Source organism: Micromys minutus (genome assembly GCF_963924665.1).
Source record: "Micromys minutus genome assembly, chromosome: 13".
Classification (NCBI taxonomy): Eukaryota; Metazoa; Chordata; class Mammalia; order Rodentia; family Muridae; genus Micromys; species Micromys minutus.
In genome coordinates this window covers 33,356,413-33,383,893 of record NC_137982.1, presented here as the reverse complement: position 1 = coordinate 33,383,893, position 27,481 = coordinate 33,356,413, and the positions used below count along the sequence as shown (strand labels likewise).

Below are 27,481 nucleotides of genomic sequence, written 5' to 3'. Positions count from 1 at the left end.
AAGGGGCACGGCCAGCTCTCCGATGCTCATGCCCTTGGGGCTGGCTCCTGGGACAGCTCTATTGTGCTGCCCAGGTGAGGTGCAGTCACTCTTCCAAGTGTTGTAGCAGGCGAGAGGCAAGGCCAGTTCTGTTCTCATGACCCCAGAGCCAGCTCACCTGCCTCCCTTAGGAAGCAAGGGTGGGAGAAGACATCTTTCCCTCAGCACAGCAGCCATGTTTGGTGTGCTTCCCCTACCGCATCCCCTTTGTCTGTAAGGAGAAGCGTCTCTGTGTTGAGTCAGAGTCAGTACCCAGGGGGTAAGCACTGAGCCACGATGGTAGATAAACTAGTTAGGTGTCCTGGATCATCCTCACATTCTGTAGAATTACATGCAGAACCCCAGTGGGGTCCTGATTCATAACAAAAGGAGCACAGGAACGTATTGGATTCATAATCTTGAAAACTTTATTATCTAACGTGACAAGTGAAGATACAAAAGTTGTTTTATTTACCAAGCCAGGGCAGCAGGCCTATAGGAAGTGTTGGCCTTTTCTTTTTCTTTTTCTTTTTTTTTTTTTTTTTGCTGAGCTGTCAGATTACGGAGAAGTTGACCAGATGGCTGAGCTTTCTCCATCCTGGCCTAACATTTTCGAGGCTGCTGGATAATGTAGGCCCTCTTCAGCGGAGCAGCCTTCTCCAGAGCAGGCGTGGGTTTTTGATGTGCTGTGTGAACTGTTGCTGGGAATTTATGGCTGAGCTAAAGGTGAAAGGGAAGAAGAAATATGCATATTGGATTCATTGGGTCACAGTATAGTACATTAGTAAACAACAATATGTTGGTCAAGTTGCAGCCGCTTTACTTCTTTGCTGAGACCCTCTTTCCACAGCACTGCCAGTCCTCAGCCTATGGGAGGGAATGTGTGTCTGATCCACTGTTTCCTTCGTAATGTGTCTTTAGCTTTTATAATCACAAGTATAGGACATACATAAGTAAAAGTCTAGGCTGGCCTTGAACTCATGATCCTCTTGCCCTAGTCTTCTAAGGGCTGGGATCAGAAACATGTGCTATCACCCCATGCTATATATTTATTTGTTCTGCGGTCCCATTTTGAAAAGCAGAAATGGTGAGACATACCTGTGTTGTAAGGTTAAGAGTGACTCTAGCACTTGTGTGTGGAATAGAGCATTGTATTCTGTGAAGCCTGCTGAGGCATTAAGAAGAGGTTCTGAGGGTGGGAAAATCCTTCAATTAATTATTAAACAACCAGGAGAAAAAGAGCCTCTGAGAGAAGTTACAAAGTGTCAATTCATTTGTTAGGGCCGCACATTAGAAGTTGTAACTTCTCTTTAGTAAGGTGAGCCGTTGGCTATTCCTCCCAGTTCAAACTAGACAGCTTGCTAAAGGAACTCTGAAAACCTACTAGCTCCGGGTAAAAACAATTCCCATTAGTCAGCTGTGAGGAAGCAGGCTTAAATTTGTTCAAATTCACACAGACCAGGAGACTTGCTGCCAGTAAGAGAGATTTCCTTTTGACTAAAGGTCCTGTGGGATTTATATCTAGTGATGCTTAAGATGGGAGGGTTTTGGAGCTGCTGAATGATTTACACACTTCTCCTAGGAAGAGTTTGGACTCCGTGACCTTTGGGCCTCTTCAGTTTTGGGTTTTTAAGCTCATCAATACTGTTCTAAGGTACCTCAAGATGGGCTGTTAGCCGGCCAGGAAGTGGGGCCTTGGCTTGCTAGCACTGAATTTATCACTATTGAATTTGAATGCCCTTGCTTTGACACTCAAACTAAATAAAAGCAGAGATAAACTGTTATGACTGTAAGGAGCACATTGTTTATGGTTGGACTGTGTTCTTCTAAACTAGGAAAAACATGTGCCTTACATCTCTTCTCAAATACCCCTGGCCAGACTGTTGTACACAGCAGTGACTTTCATGTAAAACCTGACTCTGAAAAGTCTTCTTGGTCTTTAAATGTGCATGTACACACATACACACACACACACACATACACACACACATACACACATGTACCTATGCACTGCACACACACAGACATACTACACACACACCACACACAGACAAACTTACACACATACATATACTGCATACATACATACCAAACACATACATACACACATTGCACAGAGACATACTACACACATACACACACAAACTTGTACATACATATACTACATACACACACACAAACACACATGTACACACACCACACACACAGAAACATACTACACACATATACAAACACCACACTCACACATACTACACACACACCACACACAGACAAACTTACACACATACATATACCACACACACACACACACACACACACACACACACTCACACACTCACACACACACAAAATTGACACCCAACAGTGTTCAGAAGGCCTACCTCTGAGGGATAGGATTGTGGGAAATTCTTAGTGTTTTAGTTCTAAGTATTTTTTTTTTACTTTGTCTTTTACCCTGAACAGGTACATTATATGCTAATAAGCACCAAAGATGATCTCCAGCTGACATTCCAGCAGAAGGGATCAAAATAATTTAATATTGATCATAAGCATTGCTTTAAAGTCTGAAAAAGAATGGGGTACTTTTTTTATTTTTTAAGTCAGAGCAATTATCATTCGTGTATATGTGTGTTTTTTTCTGTATGGTAAGGGGGAGTGATTTGTTTATCTTTAACATTAGAGCCCAAGGGTAATTTTGGGGGTCACTGACTTTAGTGGTTTGGTTCCAGAGTGACATTTTTGGCTTTATCTAAAATAGATGGGCTATTTCAGGTTGACTTTAAATCACGCTATAAAAATCACAGATAGGAACAGCCTGGCAAGCTACTGAAGGTCAACTGCGAGGCAAAGGGGTGAGCTAGGAGACAAATGGTTGCCCCTGAGGAAGATCTGTGGTCTGGGAGGTCAGTCAGAACGAGGGGTTGGGACAGGTCAGAGAAAGCCACCAACCATCACTGGAGTGTGAGAGGCAGTGGGCAGAGCTAGGAAACCGGAAGGTGAGGCAGTGCCAGAACACCTAGTTTCTTGGCTCAGCATTAAGTTGTTAATGTCTGCGTCCTAGATGATCTGAAAAATTTAAGGACTTTGTCTCTGGGGTCATTTTAAAAATTAAGGTAAAATTGATCATTTTATCCATTAAAAAAGTGTTTTTTTAAAGTTAAATAACATTAAGTGTGTTCATATCGTTGTACAATCAGCATATTGCCCATTTATGGAACTTGTTCTCCAAACTGAAACAAAGTGCCTGTTAAACAACAGTCCTTTAGCCTGGCAGTGGTCATGAACGCCTTTAGTCCCAGCACTCGGGAGGCAGAGGCAGGTGGATTTCTGTGAGTTTAAAGCCAGCCTGGTCTACAGAGCAAGTTCTAGGATGGCCAGGGCTACACAGAGAAACCCTGTCCCCTCAAACCAATCAGTATTCCTTGTCTTAGTTAGGGTTTCTATTACAGTGGTAAAACACCATGACCAATTATGTCATTGTATACCTTCAGGTAAGTCTATCACTGAGAAAAGTCAGGGCAGGGACCTGGAGGGAGAAACAGATGCAGAGGCCATGGGAGGGAATAGTGCGCTCACTGCCTTACTTCTTCTGGCTTGATTGCTCAGCCTGCTTTCTTATAGCACCCAGAACTACTCACCCAGAGGTGGCCCCACCCACAGAGAGCTGAGCCCTCCCACGTCAATCATCAACTGAGAAAATGCATCCCAGGCCTATCTGGTGGGGGCATTTTCTCAGTTGAGGTTCCTTCTTTCACATGATTCTGGCTTGTGTCACGCTGACATAAAAGCAGCCAGCACACTCCACAGTTCTTCTTCAAGTCCCTGGCAACCCTGCTTTATGGTGTCTCTATGAATCTGACTATTCTAGATATCTCATATAAGTGAAATTCAGGCAGTATGTTTCCTGTTACTACAGTTAGCATGATACAGTCAAGGTTTGTTCACGTGATAGTGCTTGTGAAAATTTCCTTGCTTTGAAGGAAACAATACTGAATTTTATATGGCATTTTACTTTTCCATTCATGATTCCATAGCTATTCAGGGAGGGGTCGTTTCTATTTTCTGGCACTTGGGAATGATGTTACAATGAGCACTGGGGTCCAAATGTCTATTCAAGACTCTATTTTCAAATATGTGTGTGTGTACAAAAAAGAGTTATAAGATCATATGCAATTATATGTTTAATTATTTAAGAAATGAGTTTGAGGCCAAAGGCTATACAAAGAAACCCTGTCCTGAGAAACTAAAGAAAAAAAAATGGCTAAGAAATATATTTTTATATGTTCAATGTTCTTCTTAAGCCACCAGAAAAATGCAAATTAAAACAAGTTTGAGATTCCATCCTAACAGAATGGCTAAAATTAAAAAAAAAAAAAAAAGACAACAAATGCTGGTGTGTCTGCGGGGAAATGAGAACGCTTGCACAATGCTTGTGGGAGTATGAACTGGTCCAGCCACTGTGGAACTCAGTATGGAGGTTTCTCTAAAATCTCTGAAGAGATCTACCACTCATCCCAGCGGTACCACTCTTGGGCATCACCCAAAGGATGATGTTACTGCAGACATACTTGTTCGCTTATGCTCACTGATGCTGTGTTTACAATAGCCAGGAAATGGATGTCCGTCATCTGATGGCTGGATGAAGGACAATGTGGTGCATTTACCTAGTGGTGTCTTATTTGCCTCTTCAAAGTGAAATTATGAACCTTACAGAAAAATTAACGGAGCGATAAGTAATCACCCATAGTGAGATAATGGAGACCCAGAAAGGCACATGTTACATGTTTTCTCTCATATGTGGATGTTAACTCTGAATTGTTACATACGTGTAGTTCACTTAGAGGTCAGGAAACTAGTATGGAGCCCAGAGGTGACTCTTTCAAGGGAGAGAAACAGAATACAGTGGTATAAAGAGTCAAAGAGGAATAATAGAACAGGAAGGGTTAAATAGGATGGGGAATGGGGGCAGGGTGAAAGGGAGAATTTAGGGAGGGGTACCAACACAAAAGACCTTTTGAAAAGTCATATAGAAACTTTCTGATATAGAGTTTTTCTAAAATCTATATATACACATACACATGCATATACAGAAAGAGTTTAAGTAGAGTTATCCTGTGAGGGGGAGGGGTATGGATGGCCCTACTAAACACTATAGACTAGCAAATAAAAGCACAGGCCTAAGAGTGGGTTGCCTATTTTAGGGTTCTTGGCTAGTAGGGTCCCATAGATCATCAAACATTAACTTTTAGCATTGCTCTTGGTTATCCTCCGGAACTTAACAACAATAGTTTATTGCAGAAAACACTGTGTGCTTGAGTCATAGAAAATGCAGAAGCCAAAATGGTACTGGACTAGAAGCTTCATCACTTCAGACTAGAATCTTAAGTTGGGAAAGTTCTATCATTTTAATCATCGGTCATCGTAAGGTGACAGTGTTAGTATCACAGTGTGAGTAGAATGAAACTTGATTCTTGTCTGAGTCACTAAGGTAATGGTGTCTAACAGAACATGAGGAAGAATTCAAGATTTGGGGGGGGAGTGTATGAGAGAGAGAGGAAGAGAGAGAGAGAGAGAGAGAGAGAGAGAGAGAGAGGTGTATGTGTGTGTATGAGAGATAGTGAGAGAGATAGATTTTGTGTGTGTGCGTGTGAGTGTGTGTTCTATGTGTGTATCTCTATGTGGATTCTGTCCCATGGCTCCATTACAGGAGTGACATGAAAAACAGATCAAGAGAAAGCCTTGTGTTGACTTCCTTCATTGTAGACACCCACGAGCTCAAAGCCTCTAATTTTATTTTCAGGAGAACAGCATAAGAAGTCTGATCAAAGTCTGTCTGCCTGGAGCTCTGAAATAAACTCTAGATGGAGAGAGATCAGGGGCAGGTTCTGCTTTTGAGCCTGAATCATGGTGGTGTGAGCGGATGCCCGTGGCTCCATTCATCTTCCTGAGCTGTTAGTTCCAACCCCAATGTTGGCCCTTACTTTTCCACACCCCATTAAGCCGAGCACTTAAAGCAATATGCCCACTTCATATCAGTGACATTCAAGGGCGCTCCTATGAAGATGCTAATCTGAGGAACAAGAAGAACCCTCCTAATTTCACAGATGCCTTTCTTTTCTAGGGTCCCAGTTCACAGGCAACTGGGCAACTTTGGCTAGAGCATGACCCAATGCCTGGCAGCTTGGAAAAAATCTTTAAAAAGGAGAAAAAAGACTTTAATTAGATTCTAAAATCACACCTTTACATAACGGCATTTTTAATGTTTAACCAGATACCTTTGTGTGCTGAGAACACAACTCAGTATCTTCCCCCACCCTTTGTCTAAATAAGAAAAAAAATTAAAGTACACCAACAACTACAAAACTTTGAGGAAGTACATAACATCTTAAAGGTCAAGTTGCTTTTGAAAGTGGCCAGTAGAAGTTAGTCAAGACCATATCTCCTGATGTTAGCACGGGTTATCTGCTGCCTTTTTCTACAGAGAGACAGGGCTATGGGTACAGCCAGTGGACAGTGCAAACATTCTGTGTAGGGAAGGAGGAGAAGCAGGGTGGGGAAGAAGAAAGGAAAACAGAGGGAGGCGAGTGCTCAGGATAGCCCTCACTTAGGTTAATCCTGTCCCAGCCCTTTGGAGAGTGTTTTCAACCTCCCAAGTCTCAAACCTACGTGGGTAGACCAATGGAAATTTCTTGTCACGACTGATGGGTTAATGAGACCTTATAGGAAGTGGTCATCTTAGACTATTATAGTTCCGAAATCAAGATCAGAAATATCATGTGTTCCCGGGATTAGACATAACCATCGGCAAGTGGGAAAGAATGCTAACAAATGTAAGGCATATGATCCTCAATTACGCTGCTCCATTTCTTCTGAGCAACTGTTGTGTCTTTATGGTAACATATAGTATGGGTGAGGAACTACTTTAATACTGGGGAAAACATCAGAAGAGGTGCGTAGCTCTACTTTGGGTTTATTTGTTTGTTTTGTCTATCTATGTAGTCCTGAACATTTTGAAACTTGCCACGTAGACCAGGCTGGTCTTGAACTCACAGAGATCCACCCGCCTCTATCTCCCAAGTGCTGGGAATAAAGGCTTGTACCACTATGTCCTGCACATTGAGTTTTATTCTTATGTGCACTGTGTGTACAAGTGCAACGGAAGACAAAAAAGATGGCTGCCTCAAAAAGAACCAGGTGGAATGAGATACACACACACACACACACACACACACACACACCTTTTCTCAAGGGCAGCCACACAATTTCTGCTCTTTTCCTAGAGCTAAGCTGAAGATCCCAGGTCCCAGTGTTGGCAACACAGAACTTCAAAGTGTGGCCTTTTGACACTGAGAAAGCCTCGTAGGCAGCCTGTGCAGGAGTCCCTCTTTCTACCCAAAGGCCAGACCTTCTGAAGATTCTCTGCTCTTGTGAACCTCTTTCCCATGTCTATCAACCAACAAAACAAAACAAAACAAAACAAAAAACAAAAAACAAAAAACAAACAAACAAAAAAAACCCAACTGGTACAGATCCCAGGAAGGAAGACAAGAATTGACCCACACCCAGAGCAGAGAGCAGACTTAGCTGCAAACTGTCATTCCAGGTCATTTGGTTCCCTAAAAGTGATTTATCTTCACTAAATGGCTCACTTTCTTCTCTCCTCCCTTTATGCTGCAAGTACAGAAGTACCTGCTCTGGAACCAGCTATTGCAAACTCACTTCTTCCTTGCTTAGATACTGGGCATGCCATAAACCTTTAGGCCCTTTTCTCCTGCTAATTTGTCTACTGGCTTATTTCAGACTAAATGCTGAAGTGTGGTAGAGAAGGTGGAAACTCCCTTAAACCTTAAGTCTTAAAACAGAGGCAGCTCTGTTCTGTTCCTTCAATTAATGGGTAAGTCGAAGACAGAATGGCCCTCTTTAACACCATCAGGATAAATGTGCTTGTCACCCAAAAATAGAATAACGGTGCACAGAGTTTACCTACAGAGTTTAGGGCACAGAAAAAAGGTGGCAATCACAGAATCCCAAACCACTAATTGCTGTCTGCCCAATATGACTCTTTTTGAGCTGTCTGAGCTACTTGGAAGAAATTCAAGCTCTAGAAGGAAAAATAGTAGCAGCCAAGATTCCTTATAAATGTACTTTACTTGATAAGCCAGCCAGTGTCTGGCTGCTTCCAGCCCCAGTCACTCAGCCCTGTCCTCACCATCGCCACAAATCAAGTATTGCCTATGGAGATGCAGAGGTGCAGAGGGAGGCCAGTTATGGCTGGAGTTGTAACACACAAGTTGTCTTTTGTATAATATATATATATATATATATATATATTATATTTTATACAAATATATACATATATATATATATATATATATATATATATATATATATATATATATATATATTAGTTAGATCACTGTCTGTGTTGCCTTAAGCATGGCTCACCTTGTCCAGAGTGTCAGTCAGAGCATCCAACATCTGTATCTTGGCAACATTTGTGATGGCACTGTGAAGATCAGGAAAAACTTTAGATAAGATCTAAACCTTGGGGTTGGGAGTAGAGCTCAGTGGTTGGTTGAGTGTGTACCAGACATACACAAACCCTGGACTCAATCCCAGCACCCCCACCCTCCAGTTACATTTTGGGCTAAAGAGATGATTCACTTAGTAAGTGCTTGCTGTGCAAGCCTAAGGACTGAGTTTGGGTTATAGAACCCATAATAAATAAATAGTAAATAAATAAATGAAACCAGATTTGGAGGTGTGTATCTGTTATCCCAGCATTGGGGAGGCAGAGAAAGGGGCTGGCTGGCCTGCTAGCCTAGACTATTTGGTGAGGCCCAGGCTAATGAGAAAGCCTGTTATAAACAAAGGGGGATATATATATTAAATATATAAATATATATTTACATTATATATATTACATTTTATATATATATATATTGAAAAAATCTCTACTATAGAGACTAAATCATTCGTGTATGTTCAGCAACACCTAGAGAACAATGTTCTGCCTCCATGAACCCATGAGCCATACCAAGCTTTGTAAACCAAGTTGCTACTATAATTGATTTTTATCTTTTCATTGAACATACTCTAGGCATATAGTTTATGGCACCATAAACTGAAAACACTTGTCAATTCAGTGACCTTTGGGGAAAATCAGTTCCCTGAAACCAAGCCGCATGGGTAAGTTCTGTCTTTGGCTTTCACCAGTAAGCCACCAATAGGGTATATTCACTGTGTCTATTTTTCTTCTCTCTGGCCAAGCTGTGTTGTAGGAGGTTTCACTTGGGCCCCAGTCCAGTGTAGCCTGGGGGCAAACTGGCTTTCTGGGTTAGCCAAAGAAGTGATCTCAGTAAAGTGGAGAATGACCAAGAAAGTCACCTGAGGTCAACTTTGGGCCTCTACATGTGTGAACATGCATGTACATGAACAGCGCACACATACATACACACATACACATACACATACACACACAAACACAAACACACATACAAAAGCCCAGTATAAAAGATGAAAGGGACAAAGCAATTACAGTCTCTTTCCCTCTATATTCTCCCTGTGAGACTTAAGCAGGTGTCCTGAACATCCTTTTATCAACTCTTTTTGAATGACTTACTCGTGCCCTATGGAAACCAGTCTCTGAAGCAGCCCTCATTGGGCACATTGAGGAGTTAGGTTAATTGTCCATGTTTTTTTTTTTTTTTCCCAAATGCACCCATTTTCCTTAAGCAAGTTTTTGAGTGGTTGGTATATCTGCATATAGAATACACCAACTCATAACTCTAACTTTATAATGTCAAAGTCTTGGTAGAAGAAGCAGGGAGCCAACAGTTCAGTAGTGGTATGCTTTCAAGCTTTGCCTTACTTAGGGTTTCAGTTGCTCGGAGAAACACTGTGACCCTAAGCAACTTGGGGAGGAAAGGGTTTATTCCATCTTATATTTCCAGCCTATCACTGAGGGAAGTCAGGACAGGAACTCAGGCAGGGCAGGAACCTGGAGGCAGGAACTGAGTAAGAGGTCATGGAGGAGTGCTGCTTGCTGGCTTGTTCTTCATGGCTTGCTCAGCCTGCTCTCTCATAGAACCCAGGGCAACCAGTTTAAGGGTGGCTCTGCCTACAGTGGCTCTGGACCATCCTGTATCAATGATCAATCAAGAATCCACAGGCCTATGGGGTGGGAACATTTTCCTTATTGAATTCCCCTTTTCCCAAGTTACTATAGCCTGTGTCAAGTTACACAGAACCAGCCAGGACAAAGTGGCTATTGGTTTCTTAAGTAAGTGAATGGTGAGACATGATCAGGGGTGCTTAGGACCACTTAGTAGAAGGCGGCTGTGTGGCTGCAGAGAGCAGGGTGGGTAGGGTGTGATGGGAACTTGGGGAACACCGCTGTTGGTATCACAGAATATGGTGCTCACCTCTGCCTAAGCCTGGCTGCTTCCCCTGAGATTCTCGGGGCCTTGGTTTGTTCCCAAATAACATCTGGAAGCAGAACTCTGAGCAATCCCTACCTTGTTTTCTCCAATCCTGTTTTCTTTGTGTGTCTTTCCAAAACGCCCATCTCTTGTTTTTTGGAAATTCGCATCCCTCCAGCTTTCACTGGGGAAAACAAACAAACAAACAAACAAACACAAACCAACACTGGAGTTAGAACAGCTTTGTTTCTTAGACAGAACTCACATCCAAGTTTTTGAATTTACATAGAAAAAAATGTTTATCTAAACAACAGAATTAAAAAACCCAAGGGAGCCAGGGGAGGGAGGAGGAAGGTCTATGGTTTGCTTTTTTTTATGCTCAGAGAGGTGGAGTCAAGGTTGAAAGGCAGAAGGTCACACCTGAATTTAGGAAGAATCCAACTCCTTTAGGCATTTAGCCGAGGTGGGGGAGTGGAGGTGGGGGCAGTGGAAGTGGGGGGTGTCTTGTTATCACACCAATTACATTCTTTAAGTTAGCAACCCATAATTACAATGGGACCCTTTGTTTTCCCACGAGATTAAAGCTTTCACATGTCTTGCACTTTTGTTTGTTGAACGGAAGCTTTCAAAAGCCAGATTCTGAGAGAGGAGCCAAATTTCAGGGCACTGACAGACATTTAATTCAAACTCGGGGCTTTGAACTCTGGAGGCTGGCCACCTTCCTCTCAGACCCCAAACTTCCATGCTGGCTGAGCTGGGCCATCCTAATGAGTAATTAAACCGTGTTCCTAGTCATGCCATTCAAGAGTTCAATTAGTGTTAATTAGGCTACAGATGACCTAAAAGCAATTTGAGTGTTTAACAATGTCAGCCGAAATCAGAGTTGAAAAGGAACAGCCTGTTTCAGATGGCAAATCAAAACAAATTCCTTCTTCTTTTCCCAGAAAAATCACACGTCTCCAATCTGACAGGCTCGAAGAAGTGGCTCCGTGGACGTTGATTTGTTTGGCCCTGATAATTCTTTTTGTGGGTGGTTTGCTAAGACTAATTCCAATAAGGTAAAAAAGTAAAGAAAACCGTTTGCTCAAAGCTTGTGTGTGCTGACTTTGTCACCGTTCTTATAAATATTAATATTTAACTCTTTTTGGTCAGGCATACAGGCAGAAGGGGTGCTGTCAGGAATCATGAAAAGATTTGTGAAACCCTTCCCACAGCTCTAGTTCCCAGTTCCTGGTCTTTACCCACAGATAGTTTAGACATTATTTGCTTTAAATGGAAGCATAAGAGACTAATTGTGCTGTGTTTGGTTTATCCACCACCCCCACCTGCCAACCGCACATTTTATAGAGCATTCAACATTTCGCTATTTTTATCTGTGTCTTCTTAATATCAGCTTTGCAATTCTATTATGAAAACCTTCTGTGTTTACTTAGCTACTTTGCTAGTGCTAAGCATCTCCTGTGTTTCCAATTTGTTGTGTTCATAAGCAAAGCTTCCGAGAGTATTCATCTTAATAAATAACTTTGTACTAGCCTAAGTCTATATGTGGGATGTATTTCTAGAAGTGACTTTGTTAGGTGCATTTGGAATTATGTACAATCATGCTGAATTGTCCCCAACCCCACCCCAGAGGTCACACTAGTTTACAGTCTCATCAGCTGCCAAAGTAACAGTCGTTTCTCCAGACAATGAGCTAGAAAAAGTTACATCTTATAGACCACTTAGCTTAAAGTTAGAACTATAATGGGCATGGAGAAGCTGCCTTGGATCCTGTGAGTATCTGGAAACAGTCAGAGGCCCAACCTCCCTGCCTTCATTTCCCTGCTGTTGGTTTCATCTTTGCCACCTGCTTACTTCTACATGTTAGGGGCTAGAGAAGAGGAGGAAAGCAGATGAGTTGGCCTGGGAGAGAAGATGACCCCACATTACCCTCCCTGATTCTTCTTGTATTTAGATCTAAAGGATCAGTGGTTAAGAGTGTTTGCTGACCTTTTGAGAATTGGTTTGCTTCCTAGCATCCATGGTAGCTCACCTTCACCCAGAACTCCAGCTCCTGGGGATCTAACACACACACACACACACACACACACACACACACACACACACGCACATTAATATAAAAAAATTAAATCTTAAGCTTCAAGCTCATGTCAGTTCTTAGAAGACGAAGTTGGGGGTCCTGTACCATGTTGTCTGGTCCTCTTCCTAATACACATAGATCAAATCTCCTCTCTGCTTTTGATCACCATTTATGACTTTAAATGGCATGTTGGGGAAAATGGCCAAATTTAACTACTTGGGGCTTCCAGAGCCAAAGCCTGTGTCCTAAAACTCCAGGATACACTAACTCATTGCTTTAACTTGCATTTCCTTTTTGTTGTTAGAGCTTAAGCTTCCCTTAGGAGGTAATTGTATTTACTTTTCTATGAGCTGTGCATAGTTTTTGCCCAATTCTCTGCCCACCCCTGTTGGACTACTAGTTTTCTCTTCTTCCTTTTTCCTTACTGAATTTCAAGAGCTGTTTGTGAAATGCATTGCAAATATAAAATAGTTAATTGTACCATTTACGGTTTTTTTTCTCTAACTTATTGATAATGTCTGCCCATTGTAAAACTTTAAGCTGATGTGGACTTGTCAGTTTCATATAGATTTGTGAGGAATGTGATGTTTTACAGGCATTCTCGGCTGTCTTGTACAAGTTCAGTGGTTTCATCCGGGAAAGTCAGTTTCTGGTTCTATACTTATGTGCTTGGTCTTTCAGTGGTATGTTTGATGGAAGTCATATGGAAGAGCAGTCCATCTTTTCTCTTGTTTTGTTTTGAGGCTGCTGGGACCAGATTTTGCTAAACACAGGACTTTCTGTGTGGCCCAAGCTGGCCTCAAACTCACAGTTCTCCTGCTTCACCTCCTATGTGCCAATGTAAGTTTTTATCGATGATCTAAATTTGAAAATTAATCCTTTCTCTACCAATTTGAAATGCACCTTTATTGCATACTGAGTTCTTATACATACACATATGTCTCTCTATGTATGTGTCTAAGATATATAGATATAGATATATTTTTTTTATCCATGTATAGTGGTACGCGCGCATGCACACACACACACACACACACACACACACACACACACACACAATACATGTGCACCACCACACCTGGATAAATTTATGAATGTTTTTTAAAGGGGCCATTCATATTGTTGTACCCCTGGTGGCTCTGTGTTTGAGAATACATGTGGCTTTCTATTGTTTGCCTCTTCTGAGTCTCTTGGGAATTTGTTCAGGTTAGTCATGCACATTTATGCTGAGGCTCAGCCTTTACAAGCACTTTCTCTCTGTTGACACTACTGTAAGTCAGGTTCTTCTTCATGACCAGACTAGGAGCTTGGAGCTGAAAAAAAATTGAACACCAATGAGTTTATCTTAATTGATCTTACATTTAGGATATAGTGAATTCTATTATTGCTTATTTTGGCTTTCTATAAATTCTCTTAGATTTTTTTCCAGGTGAAAAAATGCATTTAATTTACAGAGAGTAATATATCTCCTTTAGAAAAATGTTCAATAGTGTACATCTTTGTCTTTCTTATTTTTAAAGGCTTGTGTTTACTTATTAAATGTAATATATCCTTTGGGTGTCCACCTTTCCTACATCTTTATTTATAGATACACATATATTATACATTTTCATCACATTTATGGAATGTTCTTTATTATTGTTCTATATCATTCTATTTGAAGAAATATTGAATTTCAACTATTGAATTTCAAAAAATATGTTCACATTTTTCCTTAATGTGTTTCATTAATTAGATCATTGTTTTTTTGGCAATGTTGACTTCATATGGAAGGACTCATAGAAACTCCAAAGGAGGGTGCCTACAGAGAGGGAAGATATTTCAGTCACAGGAGGAGCTGTGGAGTCAGGCCACAAAGGAGGTGAGAGTACCATCACCAAAGTTCTGAAGGGTGTGTGTCACATTGGGGTGATCCTAAGGAAATGCTGGACATAATAGGGCATCTCCATTCCCCCGATATTATGAGACTGCTGTGGTTTGAGTTGTCCTCAAAGGGTTGATGATCTGAGAAACTGGTCCCCAGTGTGGCTATATTGGGAGTGGGATGTATTAAGAGGTTGGGCCTCCTGGGTAATCCTAAGGTCAGTTGGAAGTGGCCCTTGTGGGGGATATAGGTACCCCAGTCTATCTTCCTCCTGCCCTCTGCTGGGTGAGTCTAGCTCTTTTACCATAGGGTCTTCACCAGAGAGTCAACCTTCAGAAGTGAGAGCTAAACAAACCCATTTGATTTATAGAGTTAGCCTGCTAAGTCTATAATGCTTACGTGACTGTGACCTAAATATCTAGTTTTCTTTCAGCCCTGGTTTCCACATTCCTCAAAGAGGAATAAATCCATTGTTCAGAGGTATTCTTAAGAACAGAGACACATAACCCAGACTGGCTGAATGACTTGGTGGGTAAGGTGTTTGTCACCTAGCCTCAGAGCTTGATCCCCAGGACCCACATGGTAGAAGGAGAGAAATGACTCTTGAAGACTGTCTTCTCCATGCATGCATGTGCTATAGGGTGTACCACCCATACATATGTAAACATGTAAGTTTAAAAACTTTTTAAAATGGGAAATATTTTAACAAGATACATAAATCTTTGCTTCATGGTAGACATTTGATAATTAGTAGTTATTATTTAGATTGATTGTTTGATTTTTGGCTTTTCCAGGCAGGGTGTCTCTGTGTAGCACTGACTATCCTGGAACTCACTCTGTAAAATCAATCTGACTTCAAACTCAAGAGAGATCAGTACCTCTGCCTTCCTAGTGCTGGGACCAAAGATGTACACCACCACTGGCTTATTTAGATTTATTTTAGGTTGCCCCTGAAAGAGAGGGCAGAGTGAATATCATATAAGAAAGGTTTCCAAGTAGTTTGTGTTGTTCAGTGTGAAGTACATTGATGGTACAATGGTCAGTGCCTCTGGGGTATTAAAGAGGTTGTTCTGTCATGAGCATCCCAGGAGAACTCTGGGGAACTTAGGAGAAATGGAGCAAACAGTAATCATCAGTGAGATCCTGTCTGTGATCCTAAACCTTCTAATCTACTGTGAAAAGAATATCCATCACTTGCCTCCCTTTGGAAAGAGCATAACCACTTAACAGAGAAACAAATAGCAAAGGGTATGCTAGAAACCTACACCACAGGAGTTCTTCGTTTCTTAAAGAATAACACAGGAACATTCAGGGAAGACAATTTGAAGACACAGAAGCCATCCTCATTCTGTGGGTGGATATATTGATTTATAGAGTGAGGTTCTCACAAACTTGTGAATGAACCAGTTGGAACCAGTTTGTGGGAGGGTCATCTTTGAGACTCTGCTGGTCTCACTGGTCTCACTGGTCTCCCAAGATCTAGATAAATCACTACTAGAGCCTGAAACAATCATACCCCGGCCCATTTTGTTGACACCAGGTATGGCTGGAAGGTCTTTTCCAAGGAGCCATGTGTCTAAATCAACCCTTTTAAACTTACACGCACCCCCCCAACATACTCTAGCTTCATATTCAGAGTATATTTTCTTTAGAATCTTTGTGTAAAACCAACTGCAATTCAATGAAGTAAAATATGAATAGGTTTACTACCTTAAAGGACAATATGTACAAACCTGATAAGTATAGATTTTTCAGAACTTTTGGTGAGTAGATTGAATTAGAATCTACAGAAGTATAGAAAGGTGCTCTTTTGGGTCTTTTCATTAGGAATTCTAAGTTGGTCCCTGCCTGCCTCTGGGGTAGAGCCGAGCTCTTGTGATAGAGTTGTGGTTTGTAATTTTTCAAAAATAGATCTTGTAGTTTCAAATTCTACATAATTTCCTGTTATGAAAAAAAATTTTTTTTTCAGTATTTGGTAGAGAGTAGTCAAGAAGACAGCCTGAGGAAAAATTGACCCTTTCCTTTCCTCAACCATGGAGAATGTATATCAGAAAGAAAGAAAAGACAAAGTTTGTGCACACTCTGCTTTATGAGAACTAATCTGAAGATCTAATTAAAAGGCAAATGCTCACAGAATGCTTGGTGTGCATTCCGGATTCACTTGTCAGAGAATTTTTGGTTGTCTATCAAGAGCCCACGCAGTTACCGGGCTCTTTTCCCTGTACTTTGGGCAGTGGATCTCACACAGTTCTCTTCTAGCCCCTCCCCCTCCGGTCCCCCTTCCCTACTCTGCATGAGTTAACCAGTCGGACTGACGAAAATAAAGACTTCCTTCTGTTTAGTTTTCGTGTCGTTTCAAAATTAATTTTGGGGGGGGTTGGGGGAAAGGATCTCACTAGGCAGTCTCTGGAATTCTCTTTGTAGATCAGGCTGCTCTTGAATGCACAGAAATCTGCCTGCATCTGCTCCCTGAGTGCTGAGATTAAAGACGTGCACCTCTATGCCATGGCTTGTTTAATAGAGCATTTTATGTATTTAGGTATATATAGTGAACCTCTCCCATTCCACATTTATTATAACCCTTTTACGAGTACATGTTTTTATGCTGTGTTTCTTACTTGTCTCCTTCCCTCACTGCCTGACCCCATTTCTCTTGCCCTCCATTTTGTCTTAAGTGACACTGGTCCTTAGACAGTTATGATCTCCTATGGGGTTCTTCATGATACCCCTTCCCCACGAGCCAGAAAACTCGTACAGCAGTTCACAGCTGAATCTCTGTACAGCTCCCATTCCTTTGGGTAAAATCAATGTAAAAAGTGCCAGCCTGGAGAAGTCACTGCTAGTCTTCCTGTTGGTCATGCATCTAGCTTCCTTGGACCACCTCCTACTCACAAAATTTTGGTATTGCTATTCATATAATGTTTAGTTCTTATAAAACTAGGAGACGCCTGGCGCTGATGACGCACACCTTTAAGCCCAGCACTAGTGATGCAGAGGTAATTGGATCTCTGAGTTCAAGGCCTGCCTGGTCTATAGAGTGAGTTCCAGGGCAGCCAAGACTACATAGAGAAGCCCTGTCTTGAAAAACCAACCCTTCTCCACACAAAAAGAGAAAAAAACCTAAGAGATAGGTAAATTAAGAAAGCAGGAAATGCAGTCTACTTCATGATTAATATTGTCTTGCTTCAGGGCATAGATGTGAGATCAAGGTTAACAGCAGGGTGATCTATTACATCAGTACACATAAAGGACGTGTCCCTCACACATGCATACGTGTGAGAGTCCCAGCTGGCTGAATGCTGTAAGCTCTAATGTCTTTTCCCACTGAGGATGTTTTCTGCCTGGACCACGGCAGCAGGTACCAATGAGGCTCCCACATCTGAGTCTAGAAAGATCATTCTGCCGAGGGTTTTACGAGGCCTGAGTTTTGAAGGGGTCAACATCCAAGAGTCAGGTACTTTATATTAACTTTATCTTAATTTTCGTTTTCACAGTGGCCTTACCAGACTGATGTTGTTTATCGTCCCCTTTCAGAGGTGAGAAAACTGAGGCTCAGAGATAGAGACTGAAGTTCCCTTGTCTGGTTCTGACTGCCATGCCTTCTCTTCCCACCGTATGGTGTTAGCTTTCTGATGTCAGGCATCTGTAATGAGCTTCTATATATCAGGTGACGATTTAATAGAACTTTTGGCACCTTATAAGTTCCAAATAAATAAAATAAATAAAGCTTTGCATCACTGCAAACGGGTTTAGACTTAGAGAGAGAGAGAGAGAGAGAGAGAGAGAGAGAGAGAGAGAGAGAGAGAGGATGCTTCTTTGTTCTCCTGAGCTCAGTGGGAAAGCAAGCCTGCCTTCATCTCCATCCCAATTATCCCAAAGCTCTTATCTGCAGTGTCACAGTTCACAGTAATTCATTGTCATGCCAGAGGCATCGTGACATGCTTGCTGGTGTCATGGCATGCTATGTACACAGAGTAATTAGCAATCATTAGTGATGGGGACAGGAAGTTCCCTGGTGGTATCGTTCAAACTTTCGTTTAAGTTTAAGCTTTGTGTGTGACTGTTCTGTAGCAAATTAGATTTTTAAGTGGCTATTTTTTTTTTTTCCTGAAGGATTGGAGCAGAGGCAGCAGGAAGAGAGTGGCAGATTTAGCTGTGCAGTATATGAGTTCCTCTTCTAGCAACCCTCCTTTTGTTCCCTTTAATACCTTTAAAAATGGCTAAATTCAACTACAAGTGTGGACTGTCGGTAGACTGACAAAGGGGGGTGGGTCATGGTGTCTAGGATAAGCCTGAAGACTCCGGGCCTACTGGGCTGCCTTCCAGACCGCGCTGGGTCTGTATCAGATCCTCACCCTTTGCAAAGTCTGTGCCTGTCCTACCTGCTCTTAGGTATGACAAGGAATTATACAAACGGCTGGGTTTGTAAATGGAGACTGGCAAGCTCAAAGCAGCCAGGCTTTTGAGATGTCAGGGGAGCAGGATAACAGTTGAAAGAAAGTAAAAGTGACTAAAAATAGGCCTGTTCATGCTAGCCAAACTGTGTAACCACATGCTTAGTTACAGGAGAACCACTTCCTATGGTCCACAGAATTGATGTCAATAGCTTAGATTAAAAAAAAAAAAAAAAAAAAAAAAAAAAAGATTCTCTAGTTGTTAGAGCTCCCGCAGACCCTGGATGCTTATTAAAAAATACTCCGTTTTATTGGGTTGAGAGCTTTGCCCAATCCAAAGACTCCAGAAGCAGAAATGGGGGCGCTGTTCTCTGAATGGAAATCAGCATGAGGTCAGCTAACCATGGGCATCTTGGAGAAACCCCAGCATGGAAGGTAGGAAACCCTGTAGGGCTCCCCAAGGTGGTAACACCCAGGTGAGGGTTTGTCACAGCGAATCTACAACCATGGAGGAGCTCCAGCTGCTGGAGGTTACAGCAACAGTGATGGGCTGTCAACCTCGGCTCTGTTGAGCGGCTTGTGGGAGGAAGGTTGCAAGCGCAGGTAGCCTTTTGCTGTGGGAGAGAGGTCAGGTGGGGGGGGGGACCTACCTGCTGGAGCGTGCCGCCCTTTCACCGGGGACAGCAGAACTTGCACTTCATTTGCCATAGTGCCTGTGTGCCAATGCCTTGCCGGTGCTCTGAGGCTGAGTGCCAGTTGTAACTGGCTCATCTCACCTCACTAAGCTTTATATAGCTGCTGGGGGCGGGGCCCCTGGAGGGCATTGCTGAGCAACAACCGGGCTTGTCTTTAAGCTGCCCTGGAACCTGAGTCTTCTTGGCAAGCCTTCTCTTCTTTCTTTAGCCTGGGAAAGCCAGGTAGATGTTTACAGGACAGAGGGAGTTCTGAGGAGACCGTAGTGAAGATCCAGTCTGGATGAATTCTTTTCAACATCGAAGATTCTCTCCGGTAAGAGCAGTGTAACAGTGTGAGGCTCTTGCCACATCCACGCACATCACGGAGGACAAGACAGGGTCTTTACTTTAAGACGGCTGTGGTCTTTCTAGGAGACAATACAAGTTAGCACGTTGCCGTTTTAAGGGCTTCCCAGTGTTTCGCACACATGCTAAGAAAAGAATTGTAGGTGTGCACAGAGACCCTGGTGCAAGTATATTAAGTAGGCATCTCTTTTCTTTCTTCTGTTTGTTTGTTTGTTTTAAAACAGCGCTCTTAAGAGCTGAGCCATCTTTCCAGCCCTTTTGACTTTTATTTTGAGACAGGGTCCTATTAGATTTCTCAAGCCAGGCCAGTCTTTTTGTCTCAGCTTCCTCAGAATCCTCAGAGTTAGGATTCTAGGAACGTGTCATCACATCTAATGTAAATACCCACCAAACAGAGGCTTAGCTAAATTAAGATGTGGCCGAGAGAATGCTATGTAGCGCACATTCCAGATCATGTTTCAAGAGTAATACTTAGAGATGCAGAATTATCAGTGATAATGGAGTGAATCGTCTGGGAACCAACAGCTGCAATTTTTTGCTAAGAACAAATGAATTAAAGCTTGGTGTTGTATCTCCAGGGCCAACATTTAACAGGTAGCACTTGGATAAACTGTTCTTCCATCAAAAACTGCCCTTTGGTCAGGTGTGGTAGCGCATGCCTTTAATTCCAGCACCTGGGAGGCAGAGGCAGGGTGAGTTCTCTGTGAGTTCAAGGCCAACCCAGTGTATAGTGTGAATTCCAGGCCAGCCAGAGCTATGTAGAGAGACCCTGTTTCAAAAGCAAAGCAAGACACACAGAAGAAAATGAAGAAAAACAGTGAAATGGGAGAAAATGTTTATAGAATATGATTCTGATGAAGTACCAGCATCTAGAGTATATAAAGAATTTTTACAACAAAATCCACGGTGTAGAGGATCACAAGCACCCGGAGAGAGGTGGTCGGCATCATCCTTGGAGAGATGCAGACTAGAACTCTGCTGAGGACCTACGTGCTAGAATGTCCCAACTACAAAAACAAACAGAACAAAAAGAACATGCAAAAACCCAAAATGTATGTGATGATGCTGGGGCAATCAGAGTTCCTACACACTGTTAGGAGAATATAAAAAAAGTAAAACGTTAGAAGTCAATTTAACATACTTAGCACAATGGTGCAACCAATAATCTAATTGCTGGGAAATTCTCCTAAGAGAAATAAAGACTCTTATATAACAGAACTCTGTGTACAGGTGTCTCTAGTACCTCTCTTCAAGAGTGACAGAAGTTAGAGGCATTTAACTGAAGAGATGTGATGACACGCCCCCTAGAGGTGATGACACGCCCCTATAATCTTAACTCTGGGGAGACTAAGACAAAAAAGACTAAGCGTGGGCCTGGCCTGAGAAATTTAATAGGAGCCTGATTCAAAATAAAAGTCAAAAGGGCTGATGGCTCAGCTCTTAAGAGCAATGCTCTTGAAACAAACAGTCAAACCACAAAGGATGCTGCTTTGATAGAGGACTAGAGTTCAGTTCCCAGTACCCACACCAGGTGCCTACTGTAACTCCAGCTCCAAAGGACCTGGTACCTCCTTAGGTCTCCTTGGACACCCAAGGTACCCATTCATACACTTAAATTTTTTTAACAACAGTGCTCTTGCATAGCATATAGGAGACCCATTCAATCTCCAGCACAGGAGAGAAGGGAGGAGGTTAAACCACAAAGGGGTGGGAGGGGCTGTCTGGGGGAGGTGGGGCTGTGTTGATTCTTGATTACAGGCATGGTTGCACAAATCACAGGTCACCTATACCTTCTATAAAAATGACGGATATTACTACATGTGAAAATACATCATAAACAATATGAATATCTGCTCATTAAATAAGTTGAAGAATGTGTACTATAAAATGTTGAAAGATGTTTTTTATAAGTAGCATATTACCTGTTGATTTTTTTAAAAATTTATTTTAAAATTTATTTTTATTAACTGTGTATGTATTCATGGGCATAAAATTATTGGAACATTATGTGTACATTTGGCTCTGCTTATAAGTATATGGGACACACAATGAGTTTCATGTTTAGACTTGGGACCCATCTCAAAAGAGATCCCACGTGCAGAGTCCAAGATTTGTAAAAACACAAACTAGACACATTGGTTCTGAGCCTCCCAAGATAAGGGCCACTCGGCTTATAAGGGGTAACATGACCACTTGCTCTTTTCTTTACCCGTAAGAAGAAAATAAACTAAGAGTTTATAACAGGACTGTAAAAGTGAGCTATAAAAGGGAGTCATAACCCATGAAGAGACAGACCACCTGCTGAACTGTAGGAAGGGGTGGAGGGAGAAAGCCAGGTCATTGTGCTTTGACTGCTGGGTGGTCTCACAGCCTTGGCCATCTCTGTTCCTATAGCTGGAGTCATGCATCCTCTCTGAATGCCCTGATACACAGTTAGCCCCCAGCAGTAGAAGCCCCAGAGCTTCCAATGTCCTACCTCTAAGTCAGTCACCAGAAACCCAGATCTGTTTTGTGATCTGAGAGTTAAATGGAGTCAGTGTTATTTGCTTTGGAAAAAACGCTGCTAAACTGTCTATAAGGATGAAAGTCTTTCTGAAGAAAAGCAACATGTCATTACCCATGGGGTGGGTTTATAAACCTCTTTTAAAAGGAGGCATTGGTGTGGGTGACTCCAGTGGAAGAGTAGTCCTTGTAGGACCGAAGCCTTTGGAATTGTGCTTAGTAATGTTAAAAGCCTAGTAAAATGCATTCTCACGACACCGAGGTTTCCAGACAGCCTTTAAATGAAAGGCCAGGATAGCGTTAATGACTTTAATCAGGATTCACTTTCATGAGGTCACTTTCTTCCCTTAATGTGTGTGTGTGGTGATGTTACTACATGTCTCATGCGCTTTTATTTTTGCAGTGTGCATCTCATTTTACACTGGGCTCTCTCTCCCTTAGTGCTAGTCACATGGTATATCCTATGCTGAATTCTGAAAGTACAGATAATCTGTGTCAGAAACCATTTAACTCTCAGACCACAAAACTATGTCCACAAGGGTGGTGACTCCCATGCTGGGGTAGCTTAGAGGGAAACCTCCTTCGGGTCCTGCCCCCCGCCCCCCCCCCTGTTAGTAAAATGCCTGGAATTCTAACGCCCATCTGTGTTTAGATGTTTCTTGCCTTCTCCTAAATACTTGGATTTCCCTTTCTTCCAGACATTTATTTAAGGATAGATAATGAAATGAAAATGTAAGTTGACTGCTATCATTATGTGTGTGTGTGTGTGTGTGTGTGTGTGTGTGTGTGTGTGTGTGGCACAGTGTACGTGTGGAGATCAGAGGACAACCTATGGGAATCAGTTCCCTCCTTCCACCATGTGGGCCCTAGGGAATGAACTTAGCTTCTTAAAAGTACTTGAAGGTAAACACTTTTGCCCTCTGAGTCACTCACTATGTGAGACCCCAGAGATACTTTGAATTCCTAATGTTCTTTTTGTTTATTAATTGGTGTATGTGTATGGCTGGCATGTGTGCATGAGCTGGTGTGTGTGTATGCGTGTGTATGTGTGAGTGTGCTTGTGGAGCTAGGTGTGGATGCCAGAGAGGTTGATGCAGGGTGTCTTCCTCTGTTACTCTTCACATTATTTTATTTTTAAAGTTAAAAATACCTATTCTCCGACAGTTCCATGCATGCATATAATGTATCCTGATCATGTCTATACCCTATACTCCTGACAACACCTTAGTTTTTTGAGAAAGGGTGTCTCCCTGAACCTGGAGCTCATTAACTGATAAGCTGGTTGGCCTGTCTCCACCCTACTACCTCCCACACCACCCAGCTTTTGATGTGAGTGCTGGGGATAACATTCAGGTACTCACACTTACACTGTGTGGGCTTTACTGACTGAGCCATTTCCTCAGCCTGACAACCCCCACCCAACCTACCGAGCCACACACATGTTCCCTTCCTTCCTTCTTTGCTTTTTTCTTTTTTAAAGACAGAATCTTACTCTGTAGCTAGCATGGAACTCATTTTATAGCCCAGGGTAGCATTGAATATGTGGCAATCCTCCTGTCTCAGCCTCCCAGGTTACTGGAATTAGAAGGCACAGGCCACACGCCCAATTGAATTCCTAGTACTCTTAAAGAAAACAAACAAATGATCATTGTCTTAACTCGCTGGACCTGAATGAAAAAGCCACTACTAATAGGGACCACATGTACTGACCTTCCCTCTCAGTCCCTACACCGTCAGACACTGCATACAAGGGATTTCCCCTGCCATAAAGCAAATCTCAACTGTGTGCATATGAACACAGTTGTAAAGTTAGCCAGTCCTTTAAGGTAAACAATGTATATATATATATATTCTTTTCTTGAGACCTTAGGACCAGCAGACAACTTTAATTAGAAGATAATAATTGATTGTTTGTAGAAATTCATCATGGAAGATCTATGAAAACGTTGATTTCTGCAGTCATATTATGTTTTCCACATCCCATAAAATAAAATTTCTTTATCCCATTGTATAGTTAGGAAAAAACAAACAAGATAGCGGAGAAATGTCTGCAAGCTTGGAATCAGCTTTTTCTTCATCCAGTCTTCATCATTGTGAAGGAATTGAAACATTCTTCAGGAATCTGAGAAGTAATACTGACGTCTGTATGGAACACCCAGATAAGACCCCCAAGGAATAGCACACACTGAGTAATGGATGGTAATATCGACGTGTCACAGGGATGCTCGCCTCTCCCAAGGCTCAGAAAGGCTCAGAGACTCAAGATTCTGAAAAGAAGTGCAATGGCTTACTGGGATGAGAGGAGAGGGATTGAGTAAAGAGATGGAAGAGGTGGGGGAGAGGAAGTAATGGAGAGAGCCTGAAAGGCTGAAAGACACCAGCCTTTTGAAGACCAATGGTTGGCTTTTTTGGGTGGCCCAGTGATCTGTTCCATTGGCAGCTTGCCCCCACCTGTGGGGAGGTGCCCTTCCCTTCCTGTTAAAGAAAAATCTCCAGATGGAAATTCAGAAGTCTGTGTATATCTGGGCTTTGTTTTTTAGACTTTGCTACTTCTCTATTACATGAGCTTTGGGGGGTGGGCTGTGGGGGGGCAGTTTTATGGAGAAAAGATTTTTCTAGTCCTTGGCTGGAGGTTGTAAAGGATTTTCTTGGTTACAGGGAGTCCAGTAACCAAGATTTCTGGGTCTGGAGATTCTTGCTTTTGACCCCTGTTTCTCCAAAGTCCGTTTTTCATGTTGGGTAAGCAAACAATGTAAGCATTCTCTCATGATTTCAATACTTCTGTTTCTCCGTATTAGCAAATCTGTGAGTTAAGTCTCTTGTCAACTAGCCCCCCAACTTAGCACCTTCATTTACATTTTACATTTTAACTTACTGATATAGAGTCTTAGTAACTTCTATCGCAGTGACAAGACACCATGACCTAAGGCAGCTTTTATAAAAATAATCATTTAGTTGGGGGTTTTCTTAGATCTCTAGTGGGTTAGTCTATAATCATCACGGCAAGAAGCAGACAAACAACAAACATGGTGCTGGAGGAGAAGTGAGAGTGTCACATCTGATCAGCAGGCATTAGGCAGAGAGAGAGAGAGAGAGAGAGAGAGAGAGAGAGAAGAGAGAAGAGAGAGAGAGAGAGAGAGAGAGAGAGAGACTGGTTTGAGCTGTTTGGAACACAAAATCCCATCCCCAGTGACACACTTCCTCCAATGAAGCTACACCTTCTCCAACAAGGCTGTACTTTCTAATCCTTCCCAAACAGTTCCACGAACAGGTAATAAAGAATTCAAATATATGACCCTCTAGGGCCCATGGTCGTTTAATCTACCACAAACAGGTAATACATTTATATAATTTAAGGCTCATAAAGGTAAAATGGAGTTTATAGTGAGAACTCTATGTTCCCCTCCAGTTAATTGTGTCTAACTTCTTTTTTGCTCTCAGAATCCCTGAAGACAGCTCTCATCAGACAACAGCTTCTCTCTGACGCAGAGACTCCAGCCTTCTGTATCATGGATGAACTCAAATTTCCCAGCGCCTTTCTGTTGAAAATTTGTCTTTAAGTATTTTCAATTCTAAAAACTGTCACAGTGAGAAATTACCTATAAATACAAATTAGACATTATGTGGCATATTGCCTATGAGAGAAATCCCTAGGAGTAGACTGCTGGGTCACATGACATGTGCATAGTTCTCTCAGCGTTGCTGAGTTGCCTTATAGCCCAGAAACCAATGAATGTCTTTTCCCTTGCTACGTGTCACCTGTGTTCTCAGTAAAACTAAGTGAAAAATAAGCACTTAATTTTATTTATTTCTAAGTTGAGTTTCTCTTTATAGGAGGAAGTTATTTGCAACTTTTAATTTTTCTTTTTATTGCTTGACATATATATGTACACACACACACACACACACACACACACACACACACACACACACACACACAGTTTTTTGTTTATTTGTTTTATTTACACTAGGTCTCACTTTATAGCCCCAGCTGGCTTGAAACACACTATGGAAACCAGGTTGGCTGCAAACTCACTTTCCTTTGCATCCCGAGTGCTGGGAATAAAGGTTTTCACTGACATGCCCAGTCCATATAATGTGTTTTGATCAAGTCTACCCTTCAATCCCTCCCCTCTATTTTCTCTCCTCTCCTCTTTCATCCCCAACTTCATGTTGTTTGTTTTAAAATTTACTGAGTCCATTTAGGGCTGTGTGTATGGACTTGTGTGTGGGGCCATCTACAGGAGTGTGCGTAGCCTCTCTGGAGTCACACAACAGAAGTTCTCTCCTCCAACAGCCATCGGTTGCCAATTCCTTCTTGTCTTGTGGTGGGTTTTTTAGCCCCTCCCCTTTTGCAAACATGGGGAAATGCTGTTTTAATACATGCAATTCTCTTCCTGAGTGGCTCACAAACTCCTCACAAAGTTGTCTTTCGTCCTTGGTTGCAAAGATCTATGTCATATATATATGTATATATATGTATATATGTATACACACACACACACACACACACACACACACACACACACACACACACATATATATATACTTCAGTAATGCTTATTGCCATCATTTCAAAAGAATTATGGTGTCATTATACAAAATGAGCCATCCTTAAAAAGTATTTCTGAAATTTACTCTTAAGGATGAGCATATCAATGTGTGCATGCCTGTCTTCTGTATGTGGCTATGCCATGTGAGTGAGGTGTCTGTGAAGGTCAGAGGCATCACATCTGCAAGAAGCCAGAGTTATAGGTGGTTGTAAGATGCCTGACTTGGGTGCTGGGAACCAAACTTGTTCTTAACCACTTCTAGCCCCTAGAAGTCCTTATTTACTGTCACTGGGTATTAGTCTGTGTTTGAGTTTGTTTGATTCACAACTGCTCACAAAGAGATCTATACAATGCATTGTTTTTTTTTTCTTTCTTTGAGTCCATTTGTTTTTGTTTTGCTTTTGCAGACAGGGTTTCTCTGTGTGGCCCCTGCCTGTCATCCTGGATCTCAGTCTGTGGACCAGGCTGGCCTCGAACTCAGAGATCCCCTCTGATCTCTGCCTTACTAGTACTAGGATTAAAGATGTGTGCCTCTGCCTCCTCCCGCCTTGTTTATTCTTTTTAGGTAATTTGTTTTGGGGTGTTCCAATTTGGATTGAACTCTGGGCC

General features: G+C 42.0%; 1 protein-coding gene across 1 annotated transcript; it reads right to left on the bottom strand.

Annotated features, from left to right (window-relative positions):
* Window positions 1-608: 608 nt before the first annotated feature.
* Window positions 609-19,485, bottom strand: DAPL1 (death associated protein like 1; the record flags this gene model as incomplete). Its single annotated transcript, XM_080927184.1, has 4 exons — window positions 609-738; window positions 8,464-8,524; window positions 10,536-10,623; window positions 19,428-19,485. The coding sequence occupies 4 exons, from the start codon at window positions 19,483-19,485 to the stop codon at window positions 622-624; spliced, it is 324 nt and encodes a 107-aa protein (XP_080783310.1). The 3' UTR covers window positions 609-621.
* Between the last annotated feature and the right edge of the window lie 7,996 nt (window positions 19,486-27,481).